General features: G+C 39.9%; 3 protein-coding genes across 3 annotated transcripts; all 3 read right to left on the reverse strand.

Moving 5' to 3' along the window:
- Window positions 1–3,527: 3,527 nt before the first annotated feature.
- Window positions 3,528–4,301, reverse strand: LOC149139983 (uncharacterized). The gene has a single exon (XM_089450866.1). The coding sequence runs from the start codon at window positions 4,299–4,301 to the stop codon at window positions 3,528–3,530; it is 774 nt and encodes a 257-aa protein (XP_089306992.1).
- Window positions 4,302–4,822: 521 nt separating this feature from the next.
- Window positions 4,823–5,629, reverse strand: LOC149139984 (uncharacterized). Its single transcript, XM_089450867.1, has one exon. The coding sequence runs from the start codon at window positions 5,627–5,629 to the stop codon at window positions 4,823–4,825; it is 807 nt and encodes a 268-aa protein (XP_089306993.1).
- A 7,397-nt stretch (window positions 5,630–13,026) lies between these two features.
- Window positions 13,027–13,599, reverse strand: LOC149139985 (uncharacterized). The gene has a single exon (XM_089450868.1). The coding sequence runs from the start codon at window positions 13,597–13,599 to the stop codon at window positions 13,027–13,029; it is 573 nt and encodes a 190-aa protein (XP_089306994.1).
- Window positions 13,600–15,179: the final 1,580 nt, after the last annotated feature.

The raw sequence follows: 15,179 nt of genomic DNA on the forward strand, positions 1-15,179 counted from the left end.
ACTTGTAGACTTCTTCCTTGATATAGGGTCTATATTTTCGATTTCTGAAATTTCCCCCCACTTGGAGATACAAACAAATTGCTTTAAGAGCAAACAGTAAAACATGGCAGCAATTAGGTTAAGGGATGGGGTCCCATGATTCTTCTTCGTCTTTCTGTTTGATCCCTGTTGAGAGGAGAACAACTTTATTGGCCTCATTGTCCGCCTCTTTATTGAGGGATCTCAGCACATGGAAGTAGTTTAGCTTCTGAAAGGCCCTTGATTCTAGATATCAGTCTTGCTAGCTTGAGGTCCAACACCGGGGAATTAGATATCATTTCATTTATAATGATTTGGGAGTCACCGATTACATTAACTTCTTCAATATTTAAATCTTTGAGGAGCTTGAGGCCTTGAAAGAGGGCCAGAGCCTCAACTTGAATGCTGGTTGTATGTCCAATCCCCCAAGCGAAGGAATGGAATTTTTCCCCATATGGATTCACAATAACACCTCCTGCACCAGCTTTGCCCGGATTTCCCTTTGCTGCCCCATCAAAGAAGAGAGAGTGCCTTGAGTGCGATTTGAGCCAATCTTGAAAGTCATCTTCAGATTTTCTTATTTGCCAGTTTTTGATAGGGAGGGCGATTCTGACTGCTGGTTGAAATTGCAAGTCGAGGAGGGAACCCCAAGCAATGTCCTGTTGACTGAGATTAGTATCGTCTTTAATATCAGTTAAGCTTTCCTTCATTTGGCATTTAATTTTGATTTTTAAAGCCTTGTTGTTCTGTTTGGTGCTTCTGAAAATTCTTCTATTGCGTTCAAGCCAAATCTGCCAGCTAATAATCTTTGGAAGAATGGCCCATGCTGTTTTAATTACCTGGTTTTTAGGAGGTGGACCTGGGTATCTGACTTCCCAATTGGAGAACAACTCCACAGTGGAACAAGGCATCAAGAAATTGGGGTTCAGTTTCTGAATGAAGGAGAGCCAGATTTGCTTGGAGAACTTGCATTCAAGGATTAAATGAGCAGCTGTTTCAGAATTTTCTTTGCACAACGACCATATGGATGACCCGTGAAATCCTTTCCTTTGTAAAATGTCATACTTAGAATCCGTCCATGACAGTTGCCAGGAAAAAAAATCGATCTTGGGCCATGAGGGAATGCGCCAGACTCCTTGCCAAGGTGATGGATCAGGGGAAACGTAAGGTCTCTCGTTTAGCTTAATGTAACCCGTGGAGACAGTGTAACCTCTGTCAGTCGATCCCCATCCTTTCACATCCTTTTTCCTCATTTGCGTGGGTGCCAGGCCGTGAAGGTGTTCTAGCAGCGTGGACCATTCACTGCGCAGTTGGTCCGGCACTTCAACACATTTCCAACCTGCCCAAACCGAATCACGCCAAAGAGATATGTCCTATAGTGTGTGCAGCCCCTCTCTGTCCATCCAGGAGCGCAGTTCTATGATGGATGTTCTATCTTCGATAGAATCCATATTCATTATTCTGTCAGTCCAGATGTTAATCTTTCTGCCGTTTCCATGGATCCAGAAGGAGTGTGTTTTGATTAAAGGGCCTGCTTTTGCATACAGCTTGAGAAAAGACGAGTTCTGCAATTGGATCACATTCTCTAGACAGCTTAAACGAGGTCCTCTAAAATATTTTTTCCATAGATCCAGCTGGGCCCATCTAGGTTTGGGCGCGATGATCCTCCAAATGGTTTTTGCTGCCATAGCCACATTCTGTTGATATATATTTTTGAAATTCAGTCCACCTTCCCACTGCGGCTTGGAAATAGTTTCCCAGCTGATGAGAGGAATTTTCTTTTCATTCTGTTTTCCGCCCTTCCAAAAAAACCTGCACATGAACTCATCCATTTTATTTAGAATGGTTACCGGGGCGAGAAGTCCAGCAAAATGGAATAGTGGGAGGCTGGAGAGCACATATTTTATAAAGACAGACTTGCCAGCAGCGTTGAGCCAGCGGTAGCCCCAGGTTTGGATTCTAGACTTGAATTTTTCAAGCTGAGGGTGCCAGTCTTTGATTAAGAGTCTCTTATGAAAAACAGGGAGACCCAAGTATTTGAATGAGGTCCAGGAGGGAGAGACTGCAAAGCCCAGACATCTAGATATAGCAGAGAGAATCCTGGGCGAGGTGTTCCAGCTGTAGATGTGACATTTATTCTTGTTAAGAACGCTGCCTGAGGCCTTACTGAAGTCATCCAGGGCAGCTTTAAATTTAGAGGCAGAGGAGAGGGTGGCGTTGCCTAATAGCAGGGTGTCATCCGCAAATAAGGCATTGTTTATGCTTTTGACCCCTCTAGCAATACACAAACCATTGATTTATTGATCTTGCATCTTTTTATCTAACAGATAGCTGAAGACAGAGGCTTGGATGACAAAAAGCAGAGGGGAAAGGGGGCATCCCTGCCTAAGTCCTCTCGAGGCTTTGAAAAATTCAGTGGCTCTTCCATTTACAAGAGGGGCAATCCATGGCTCTGAGATACATGCTCGGATCCATTTTATGAAGTTTGCTCCAAAACCAAATTTGCACATGAATTTTAAAAGAAATCTATGATTTACTCGATCAAAGGCATTTGCTAAATTGAGTTTGATCACCATACCTTGTTCCTTTCGGAGAAGACTTGAATGTATTTCCTCTTGAACAAGAGTGAAGTTGTCCACGATCTGCCTTCCCTGGATGAAGCCTCCTTGATTTTCCGGGATGATTCTAGGTAGGATGGGCTTCAGTCTATTTGCAATGACCTTGGTGATTAATTTGTACCCAGTGTTGCATAATGAGATCGGGCGGAATCTGCTAAAGTTGTTGGCGCCTTTTTCCTTTGGTATGAGAGCTAAGAAAGCGGAGTTTGTGCTGCCTCCTATTTTTTGAGAATTTTGAGACTTTTGTATCATTTTGAGTAGGTCCTTTTCAACAATTGGCCAACAGACTTGAAGAAACCTGGCGGAGAAGCCATCTGGCCCCGGGGCCTTGTCCGGATCCATGTCAAAGAGGGCCTTTTTAACTTCCTCTTTAGTGATTTTGGCCTCAAGAATCCTATTCATATGAGGAGAGATTGCTTCAGGGATGATGTCTAGCAGCTCTTGGTGTTGGAGCGGCTCCTGCTCATCGCTATACAAGTTTTGGAAATGAGAGAAGGCTGCTTTCTTAATGTCTACAAATTCCTTGTGCGTGTCATTATCTTCCTTGATCTCAGAGATAGTGTTAAAGCATTTCCTGGCCTGGGCTTGCTTATGGAAGAAACCCGTGTTCCTGTCCCCTGCTTTAAGCCAAAGATTCCAAGACTTTAATCTCCAGTATTCTTCTTCAGCTAAGCAGGTCTTATGATAGCTCTGTTGCAGCTGAGTTTCTTGATCTATCATCTCCTCTGTGACTGTAGTGCTCTCCATGTGGATTTGATGAGTGGCAAGAGTGGCTTTGATGGCTTTCCTTTCTATTGCAGGATTGGACAGGGTTTTGGCCCAGCGTTTCAGGACTCCTTTGACTCTTCTGAGCTTTTCCTCCCAAATGAAGAAGGGTGAACCTTTGACAGGCTAGCTCCAACAATCTCTGACTGTTTGCATGAAAAGAGGCTCCTTTACCCAAAGGGGACTAAATCGAAAGGGGATAGGGCCCAGATCTAGATGGGCAAGAAGCTCTAGCTTTACAGGCTTATGATCCGAGACGCTGCTAGCAAGAATGTGCATTCTGGGTTCTAGACCAAGTAACAGGAAAGAGCTTTGAATGAAAAATCTATCTAGCCTGGCAGCAATGTGTCCAGGACCTACTCTTTTGTTAGACCAAGAGAACTTACCAGATGAGGGCTTGATGTCCAGCAAGTCCCAATCTTGCAGAAGATCCTCCGCCCATTCTCTTGCCGGATCTCGGACTGCACTTCCTCCCCTTTTTTCAGTGGAGTGAAGAGTGAGATTGAGGTCTCCAGCAATGATTGTATTTTCCAGATTTGTCAAGTCTGCCTGTCGTCTTATAGTGTCCCAACAATCCTTTTTCTCCCGGATATTAATTGGAGAGTATACATTGAAGAGGCTGAAAATTTCATTTGTGTCAAGATCCTGCATTTTTAGCAGCAACCAATGAGTGTTGCTTGCTTCAAAGATGAGTGCATATTTATTGGAGTTCCATAGTGTACCAATCCCTCCCGAGGCACCCCTGGCTGAGATTGCTCTTGCTTCACTTTTGGGCCACAGATTTTTTCTTGCTTGCAGGAAGACTTTGTCTTCCAGCTTGGTCTCCTGAACGAGAAGTATGTCTAGAGCTTCTGTTCTTATTAGATTTCTTATGGCTTCTTCCTTAACTTTGCTCCCCATACCTCTGCAATTCCAGGAGATGACCTTCATTATTTGTGTTTCTGGTGGGCTCCCTTGGAGCCTTGGGGCTGATTTTTCACCATCTTGGGCTTTGAGGCTAGCAGTTTTTCCAAAGTTGGTTGGTTGCCCTGTAACTTGTCCTTGTAGGTCTGCTGCTCTCTTTTTTCTTTGTATGTTTTACGGCCTCTTGTAGATCTTCTTACCGAGGTATGGGACTCTCCTATTTCTCCTTCTTCTTCTGACTCATCGGTTTCCTGCTCTTCTTCCTCATCCTCTAGGGCCATGCCTTTGGGGTTTTCAACTTCTTTGGGGGAAGCTGGAGGAGTGCCTTTTCTTGAAGAGGCTGGTTTTTGGATTTCTACCTCTGGTGTGTCTTCTGTCGGCTGGCTTAGGGGGTCAAACTTGTTTTCTTGCGCCTTTTTGGGAGGGGGCCTTTGGGCATTAGCCTGGAGATTTCCTTTGCCGGAGGGTCCACCCTGTTTCTGTCCCTTGTGATGAGCTCTTGCTCGCTTGACTTGATTCTAGCCCTCTTCATTCCCTTTCTCTGACTCTGCATTGGTCGGACAGTTTTTGGCAAAATGCCCATAAACGTGGCATTTCTTGCATTTGAATGGTAGCTGTTCATAATCCAAGATCTGGACATGGGACCAGCTACCGACTTTGATTTTTATTGCCTCTAGTAGACCCACCTCTAGATCTACCTCTACACAGATCCTAGCACAATCGTACTGATCCTTGTTGCTTGCTCGATCTATGAATTTCCCGAGGGAGTTGCCAATGTGTTTCAAGGAGTCCCAGTTCCAACAGTGAACTGGCAGATTTGGGAGACAAACCCATACCGGAACAACCTTGGGAACATCGATCGCCGGGTCAAAATCCGTGGTCCATTTGTTCAGGTAGAGACCCTGAGGACCCATGAAATACAACCCATTTCGAAAGATCAAATCTTTGTCTTCTTTGGAGGTAAATTCGAAAAGAAAATACCCTCGCCCCAGAAAGTATGAGGTAACACTTTGGCTGATTAGAGGCGCCCAATTCCTGTTAACCCATTGCTCTGTAGTTTTCGGAGAGGGCCAAAGTCCCGTGAATTGGCCAATAAGTCCACGATCCGCCAGAGACAAAGCTACTTGCATGGGGGTCTCTGGAGGCAAAGAGATCTCAAGTATTTCATCGAGTTTCTTAACAAATTTTGAGGCATCACTTCTTTTTTTCGGAGGCAAGTCGGCCAGAAGCTGATTAAAAGCATCAACGGCAGGATCAGAGGGCGGATCTTGGACCTGTGTCTCCATATGGTCTGGCTTGGTGCCGGCCGCCACAAGGGAAGCCATGCAATAACGGCTAAACCCTAGCCAGAGAGTCGACTGACAATCTCAGATCCAAATCAAGACTAATACAGGCAAGCCCGCAAGGAGGAGAAGTCGTTGAGAGCGGGGAGAACCGCAGGCTTCAGAGCCCGCAAAGAGCGGATCTCGTGGAGGAGCTGAGGCTCGCAGTTGCAGAGCTCCTTGGTCGCGTCGATCCCAAAGTGATTATTCTTATTATCCTATTTCTTCCATCTATATTATTGATCATGATTACAGGAGTTACAAGGTTGAAATGCATAAATTGGTAAAGTTCTAAGAGAGTCTAGTGGGACCCCACCTACGTTTAGTTAATTATCATTTAGTACATGTGTGATTTTTTTCTTAAAAATATTTACTCTCTCTCTCTCTCTCAAAACATTAATTAAACTAATAAACAGGTAGTTGAACTACCCAACTATTTTCTTCAAAGATAAGAGGAAGAGAAGTCATGAATGGAAGGGAGAAAAGAAAATATATGTGAAGGTATGTCCAAGCTTTCAAAGTAAGTTTATCATTCCCATTCATTTCTTTTTCTGAGTTTCTATAGAACTAAATCATCTTATTAATAGTAGGGATATCTTGAAAGATGGCAAAGAAAGTTTGAGAGACATTTTTTGTGGTCTTATTCGAGGTTAATCATTTGGTTTGAAATATGCTCATACTGTGAGAAGTTTTGTTTTAGTTTAATGCTAATTAGTTTGATTTTTGCAAAGTTTAATGATGATTTTACATTATTTGATGTGATCTAGTACAAATTTTGTGATTCTATCTCTTTCTTTCCACACATAGTTGCCATTGCATGATTTTGTTTACATCTCTGGCTGCTAAGGATCCTTGTAGGTATTTATAGGGACATATTTATGTTATAACTTAGATTGGTCTTTAATATAATTCTTTACTAGTCACTTTCTTAATTTTTTGCCCTATTAAAGCATTGGATTCTCCTGTTGTGATATTATTCTTTTAAATTATTTCCAATATATTTTTTCAAGATTTTCTTATTTGCAAGTTCATAAAGTATTTTTCCATTCTTTGGTTTTTCATTGGTTGATATGATATAATTATGAAAATATATTTTTTTACAAAGAAAAAATAGGGATTTCAGATTTCAAAGATTTATTCTTGAAATATGTTGTACAATTATAGGGTTATAAACTCATGGTAGTGATCCCCACTATCTCGCTTAAACTAACAATATTGAAAAGCGTCTTTTTGAGAAAGAGGAAAACTTCTCGCATCAACACTATTTTGGCAACCACATTGTGGAGTAATCATACTCCCAAACTCTTTTTTGTTGTACTTAATTTTTTAATATTTTGATGACTCTACTTGACCAACAATAGTTTGATATAGGATTTTAACTTTATGAATCAACAAAGTATTACATCCAACTTATTTGACTTTATTCTTGAAATTATTGTGTCTCATTAACAACTAGAAATTTCTTGAGACATTATTACTCATGAAATTGAAATTCAAGAACGAAGAGAAGCCCTTGAAAGGAAATCTCATAATCATCATGTTCATTGATAGATTTTCTTATGTCTAGTCAACCTGATACTTCAAAAAGGGTGAGAGGCAAGTCACCTGAAGTTGACCCTTTGGTTCAAATTGCGAGATGAAAAATAATTTTAGAAAACTTGCAAAGAAAGCTCAAACAATCTCATTCCAATTAAAAAACTAAAGTCACAAGTATATCAATAATTCTTCTACCTAAAAAGGTCATCATGACTTTTTCTGCTAGTTCAAGTAGAATCTCTACTTCCCAAGTTTCCTCTTCTTCTCTAATTAGAAGCATGTGTAACTACTTTAATCATGTTCAGTCAACAACAAATCTTGATAAAGTAATTGGAAAATATGGTTTATTCCAATTTGAAAGAGATACATATGCCACCCCATGGCATGTACCTTCTCTTCTCAATTTAGCTCAAATGGTAAAACCCCTTCGTAAGTTTAAAAATCATTTCCCTAAAGTTTTGGGTATTGCAACTATTTATGTTAATGAACATTTAGTTGTGTTTTCAAATGCATGTAATAATATTGGGGCAAATGATAATTATACATGCATGAAATTGTTTGTTAATTATTTGGAAGGGAAAGTTGTTGCTAATTTTTTTGAATTACCACGTAAACTTTTATCAACTTGGGAAGAATTGTGTTATTAGTTTAAATCAACTCTTAGAGAACCACAAAGTCTAGCATATTTGTTAAGGGAATACAATAATCTTGTTTACAACAAGGGTGAAACATTCAAGTCATTTTCCCCACGACGGGTGTGTATCCACGAAGGTCATGTTATGCATGAGCGAATACAACATGTCTATGGTTTAATTATTCCGATCAACAAATCAAGAACAACAAAGGAAACTTAAAAGTTTGATGTCTATGTTACTGGTCTAGCCATCCTAGTGGTAGACCTATAGACAACATCTATATTGTAATTTTGTCCTTTTTGAACTAATATAATCCTTTTAATCTTACAAAAAACAAAACATTCAAGTCCTTTAATTTACATTTCACTAAATTATACAATCAAATTCTTGAGGTTATTAGACCTAAAATTCAAGCTACCTCGAGACAATATTATAATGCATTACCTTCTTCCTATAGGCATAGATTAAAAGAGAAGAATGCTACTAGTTTAGGTGCATCTCTGCAAACCTCATTGGAATATGAAGAACAATTGACAAGAAATGGTCTTCCTGATAGAGATTTAAACAAGCTAAATAACACATCAATAGTTTTGTAGCTTGTGCAATGTATGAGTAACATATAGCTTTGAAATAAAGGGTATCGTTTCAACCTCTACAAAGACCTCTATGGAAGCTTTTTCGAGAAATCAAAATCAAAATTTTCAGCCTAGAACCATACTTTCAAGATCATGGCGCAATTTATGCAAAGATAACCGTGATGAAAACACTTCTGAACTGAGAAAGAATGATACACAACATATTTTTGGAAAGACATCAAATTCCACATTTGTCACTTTATATTAGGTAGTTGAACATGATATAATGTTAGTTGATACAAGAAACAAGTCTTATTAGGACAAAAACAAGGGTGATTCTAAAAAAACCAAATTTTCTTAGAAGTCATCTTCTGAATCATTTAATTCTCGAAATGTTTCAAATTCAAGTAATGAAGTTGATAGGGGTGCTCAACAACTTTAGGTAAACCCTACTCCTTCTTCTTCATCTTTTTCAAAGTATAATATATTGAAATAAATGGCTATCATTAAAGTTGTTGTTTCATTACTTGAGATGGCTACTATTTGTTGACACAGGCATTGACACACCTATGTCAACAACGGAGAAGTGACCTAGACCAAGGCTCTTCATATAGTCCCAGATGTTTGGGATGGTCATTCTCGATGGGTTTTAAGGCTTCGTTGGCCTTATGCCTCTTCCTCTCACGAAAAGGAAAAAAACAAGGGAATCCTACAATTATCCTAAATGCGTACAATGCCATATATACAATGAGAATGCAACTATTATTTAATCTATAGAATTGTACATATATACAAAAAGATTATGATGACCAGAAATTGATGTAACTGGTGCTACTGAAAAAGAATGATTTCACTCCTTGAAAGGAGGTTTTGTTTATGGCTCATTTGAGTCTTTAGGAAGATTAAACTCTAAATACAAAAGAAACTTAACTAAGACTAATCTAAGTGTGATCCAATAACCATGAACAAATAGCTACCGAATCACAAAAATAAAATGAAAGACCTATTCAGCAGGAGTAAAATGATCTTATTTGGTTGAGCTTATCTATGTATGTGAATGATAAGAATATAGAATTAATCATATATCAAAACCATCCAAGCTTCTGCATATGGATAAGAGTTAATCATGATCATTGCAAAACACTTTTAAAACCTGCATAAGCTAAATCAACTTACAACAAATAGATCAGATTAAAAGTAATGAAAATTTTAACAAAGCAATTGCACAAGGCTCTCATCATATAGTTTTAAAGAAGTATTGAAGCAAAGTTACAAACTTCCATAAAACTTACAAAAAAAACATAGTGAGCAAATCTGAAAATGACTTTTATTCTTTATAGAGAAAATTCATACAAACTTGAAGCGAGTCCTCAAAGTTCACTCATCACAATCTCATTACAAATGTTGATCTATCAATCAATTGTTGACACCATCCCTATTCTTATTCCTCTTTGAAAAACTAAGTTTACAAAGAAAAATAAGAATGTAGAGAGGAATCAAAGTCACTCCCTGCTTGACCAAGAGCCTCCTTTTTTATTTTACATCACTAATCTTTTTACAAAGATAAAAAAATTATCTTCCTCCTTTTGGGTTTGATTTTCCTTCATCTTCTTAGGATCCAAATATTTTATTTTTCACCTACCATTAAAACCACAAAATATTATTAAACTAAAAAAATATTTACAAGATCTTTTGAAAATCGAAAATCAAGCTTAAAAAGTAATCCGCATCGAATAAAATAACAAATTACAAAACTAAAATATAATCCTAAAATTAATATAAATCTAAAGTAAAGATTAAAATTAAAATTCAAAATTAAACTATATTAAAAATAAACTAAATATGCATTAAAATTATTTTAATTTAAAACTAAATATGCATTGAATTATTTTAATCTAAAACTAAACGTAACAAACAAGGTTAGCAATAACGAACTTACAAAACAAACAAAATGTTTTATTATAACTGTACCAAAACTATTAAATAAAAATATTTTATTTTTGAAACAATTAAACTGAAATTCTATAATAGGTCGTGCATGTCCAAAAAATGGCTGCCAAAGAACCAAGGGGATATCCTAATCGGCCCATCGGATCGTGAAAATTTTCGCGTGGAAACTAATTGGGCACGTTGCCGAAAAAACCCATGTTCCATATTTTGGAGTTTCATTCTGGAAAATGGTCACTTTTTGAAACTTCGTCCCAATTCGTTTTTCTGTTGCTTGCCAAAAATTCAGTCAAATATCGTACCTGCAACAATGAGAAAGGAAAATTGTTACTGATGATCATGAAATTGAATAAATAAATAAATTGAAAGGCAGAAAAATTATGGAAAATAACCATATTTTCCCTATTCTGGTAACTACACGTTTAATGGCATTTCTGGAAATTCATGGTCGATTAGACAATACCAAAGGCTCATGATCAGAAACAAAATCCTCTGTAAACCTCTACCAATCTCATCATCCAGAAAATGGTGGATCGAATCAATCAGAAACTGATAAAAATGGGGTTTTGGCGTTATGCGGGCGTCAAGAAAAACTGGGATTTTCTCTCCATTGCCCCCAACAATCCGCTTAAAACTCACAGGTGAACCTAATTAGAGATGTTGGGAGAAAAACCCATGTTTTAGATCTGTGAAGTTCACCCTCAATCCGCTGAAAATTCGACTGCCATTTTTTAATTCGTTTAATTATTTTTTTATTCGCAGGTTTGGGGATAAATCCCACATGCGAGTAGGCAGAAACAATTTGTGAATTAATACATGCAGATTGTTTACATCAAATTTGGTGTATAGCCCATGGTTCATTTTGTACTCCTTCGTGGCTTGGTGTTTGATTTGATGGTCAGTGACTTAGGGCAATGGTTTTGGCTTTGTGGCGTGATATAGAAAGAAGGCAATGGTTTTGGCTTTGTGGCGTGATATAGAAAGAAAGAAAGAAATTATTTTAACGTCCACGAGGCTAAAGATAGCTTATGGGACAGATTGCTTTTTCATCTGCTTGATGTATTCAGCGCTTTTTTTGTGAAGCTTCACAATAAATGCTCCCGTCTTCTCGACAAACCCCTTGTTAAATAGATTATCCCAAGAGCTAGCTGCCAGCGTATCTGCATAACTTTCCTGTTGTCTTTGAAGGCCTCACATTCTAAAATGAAATGTTTTTCTGTTTCCACTTTTCCGGAAGAACAAAAAATGCATACCCTTTCCTCCCACACTTCCTTTGGCCTTTTCCAGCGCCCTGTTTCACAACGGAGTTGATGAGAATTAGTCCTTAATATAGAATATAATACCATTAATGGTAAGTTGTTTTTATTTAATAAATAAATAAATATATATATATATATATATATATATATATATATATATATATTTTAACAGAATCGGTTACTTGTATATTATAAAAACTTCAGGCACTGAGTCCTAGTACATAGATACGATAGATCATGGCGGTGAGGATCAAAAGCGGGTTCGCAGACCCTTGTTCCTCATTACAACATAAACGATAACTGAAATTAAATAGGTAACGGCTATATTGCCGAATAAAAGAGCCTCCAAGCCAACAAAATTTACAGTCCATGGTTCCTAGGGAAGTTTCTGAATGACAGAGTCATCGGGGAGGGGATCCTTCCTTGCACTGGCTCTAGTTGAAGCCTCCGCCTGCATGCTTTGAGTGAGAGTTCTGATGTGCTCTAAGGCTTCCTCAAGATGAGTGCACCTGCTCTTCAAAGCCTCTATTTCTGCTTTTTGCTTCTCTAGCTTCTTCCTTTTCGATCTGCTATCTGCTTGATAATCCTCCTTGAGTTCATTGAAATGCTTGACGAATCTGTTGATCATGAACGTGTGTGCTTGACACAGTGAGCAGTCGGTGTTGGTGATGATCCTTTCAAAAGGATTGGTGGCCTGCGCCTGAGCCCCTTGCTGGTCCTGCTGATCCGCCATTTTACTGGTCTGGTGGAGGATGTCGACGAGCTGAGGAAGCGGGTGAGGACAAATTCCAGGGGGGAGGGCGATATAAGGGAGAAGAAAGCACAGAGAGGGGGGGAGCGGAGCAGTACAGGGAGGGGTAGGATGACAGTGGAGCAGGGAGAAGTGAGGGGACACGCTGCTACAGCCAGTGAAGCCGCCAGTTAGCAAAACCTTTGAAAAAATTATAAGGAGTTTTGATGTTACCACAGTCGTAGAGCGAGGGCCGAGCTTCCGATGGCTGAGTGCTGCTTCAAGAAAAAGCCTATGCTTGGAGAAGTCGCCGTCCAGAGCTCTTGCAACACTGATAGATGAAGAAACGATGAGGCCCGATCTGCGATTTATAAGAGAGAGGAGGTTTCTTGGGTGCATGCACCAGTGTTGGAAGGGTCGACTCTTGAAATGACTGTGATCCCAAGAAAGGATCTTGCAGCGAGCGGTGAGGATACGGAGGTGATGGTCCGATGCGCAGAGCCAGTGAATGGCTGTAGGGAATGATTGAAGATCCATGTCGGGGCAGGGATAGGAAGTGTGATCCACTGCAGGGAAGCGAATTTGATCAGAGATGTACATATTTGCGCAGTCGAGGAGATAATGCAGAGGGAAAGGGGATTCGATTGTGGGCAAATTTCAAGGAGAGTGATGCCTGAGGTGACTCGAATTCTGAGTAGAGAGGTTGGGATGGGATTGGTTATGGGATGGCTTTGTCATAAACTGAATCATTTTCTCTCACTTGACCTGTCTGTCTACTAGTTGCCTTGTTGGCCTGCTCATCTGCTTCTGTGTTGCTACTCCTTAGGACATGTTTGAGGGTGGCCCCATTTATTGCTCTGATGTTGTCCATAATCCTGGATTTGATGTTGTTTAAGGCCATTTGTTTGAAATCCCTTCCTGAGACCATAGCAGCTATGATGATAGCTGAGTCGCCTATTATTAGCAGGTTCTGAAGGCCGAGTTTCCTCACTATGGAGGTTCCCAGGAGGAGGCTATATGCCTCAGCCTTGTTGTTGGACATTGAGCCCAATCCCCACTCGTATGTCACGATGGTTTTCCCTTGAGGGTCTTTGATGACGCCTCCTACGCCTGCTTGACCCGGATTATTTTTTGAGGCCCCGTCGAATTGAAGGGAAGGCCTTTTTTGATTTTGAATCCATTCTCTTATTTCCTCTTTGGTTCCTCTCAACTTCCAATCAGTTTTTTTCTTTCTTGTGCTTACAGTTTTTTGAATCCTTGCTTCATAGCTGAATTTGCTCATCCATTCCATTTCTCTTGGGTTCCCAGGTTCATGGACTGCTTGGTCTGATAAATATTTTATTTTTATTTAATAAATATTTTTATAATAATATTTATTAAGCAATTTACGGTATAAATTTTTTTTTCTGTGCAAATACTAATTCTATTAACTGTAAATCAAAATATTTTTACATAAGGAAGAGGCTGAACAACCTTTGTCATCAACACACTGCTCCATTACAGACTAAGCATGAGAACAGACATTAAACAACTCCATTACAGACCGAGCATAAGAATAGACAATAGACAAAGAACAGACACTGAACATGTAGATAGCCATTCGTTGCCCAGAAGATGGCCCAAGCCTTGACAAACATATCAAAAATTTTCCATCTCAGGATGAGAACATTCATCAGAAACCGCCTGAGAGCTAAACAAAAACTGTAGGAAAATTTCATAGAAGCCTGACCAGAATCCCGAGACCTGAACAAAAGCAAAAAAGAATGATCCTCAGAGGCGTTACTTCTCCATGGTTGGGTCATTCTCCTTCTTCTCAGGCTGAACAACATCTTCTCTCTTCCGACTGTCACTGCCACTAGTATTATTGTCCTGGATAACAATAACATGTTCTTCTGCTTCGGGATTCCTGTTCTCATCAATAGGCGCTGGATCAACAGTAGGAGGAGGAATTATGAGCATTGCTTCCTGTTCCTCTTTTCCTTTTTCCCGATTTCCCATGCTGTCATCATCTGAGGAATTCTCATTGCCAGGAGACGGGTCAGGGACTATACAGGCTAAGGGGGAGACCACGTTTTCCTCTTCTGAGATAATGAGGGTGATGTGGGTAGTAATCAGGGGTCTATGCAAATTACTCTAGAACTTAAAGTGCATGGTTTGAATCGCACTATTAGGTTTAGGCTTCGAGGCAGAACCAACAGAGGGGCCAGTTTCATGAACAGGGGAAGGCGCAGTTTCCACAGCCAGAGCGACTGGAAGGTGTCGACTGGTTTCCCTACGCTCCCCAGAGTGATGGCGCTTTCCAGAACGCACCATGGTGAGATAAAGACAGACAAACTCAGAGGGGGAGTGGGCTAAGAAAACAACAGGACCGAATTGGGAGAAGCCAGAGGTTTGCCCACTGGAGATATCAACCAAGACCGCCGGATGACAGAACTTAAACCCAGCAACGGAATTATTAAACACAAACAGAGAATGCGAGACCAGAGCAGGAAGGAGATTACCCTGAGGAATTAAAGGCTCAAGCTTGCCGCAATGCGCCAAAACGACACCATCAACCGCAGCTTCCGCAGGCCAGGTTCTGTCACCATACTGCAGAACACCAAGCATGGAGAATAAACCTTGGATCTGCATGATTATAACGAGAGACCTGATGCGCTGATCAATGCAGACATTGATTGCCCATCCTTCACCCAGGACTGTTTTAATGCGCAGGAGCAGCTCGCGTGAGGTAATAGCCCGAAAGTCCACGCTGCTCTACAGCTGGCAGTACTGGGTAATTAATTCACGCATGAAGATCGATATGCTGCGTATCGCCACCCGGATCCGGGGGCAATTTACGGTATATTATTAAATAATAGTATTTTATTATTA

This window comes from Pinus tabuliformis, chromosome X (assembly GCF_031772625.1).
Source record: "Pinus tabuliformis cultivar Carrire ecotype Pingquan chromosome X, CPIR1, whole genome shotgun sequence".
NCBI classification, from domain to species: Eukaryota; Viridiplantae; Streptophyta; class Pinopsida; order Pinales; family Pinaceae; genus Pinus; species Pinus tabuliformis.

Excerpts from the sequence above, each read along its gene's own strand:
- LOC149139985 (XM_089450868.1), bottom strand. The coding sequence starts at position 13,599 with ATGGAATGGATGAGCAAATTCAGCTATGAAGCAAGGATTCAAAAAACT.
- LOC149139983 (XM_089450866.1), bottom strand. The coding sequence starts at position 4,301 with ATGGGGAGCAAAGTTAAGGAAGAAGCCATAAGAAATCTAATAAGAACA.
- LOC149139984 (XM_089450867.1), bottom strand. The coding sequence starts at position 5,629 with ATGGCTTCCCTTGTGGCGGCCGGCACCAAGCCAGACCATATGGAGACA.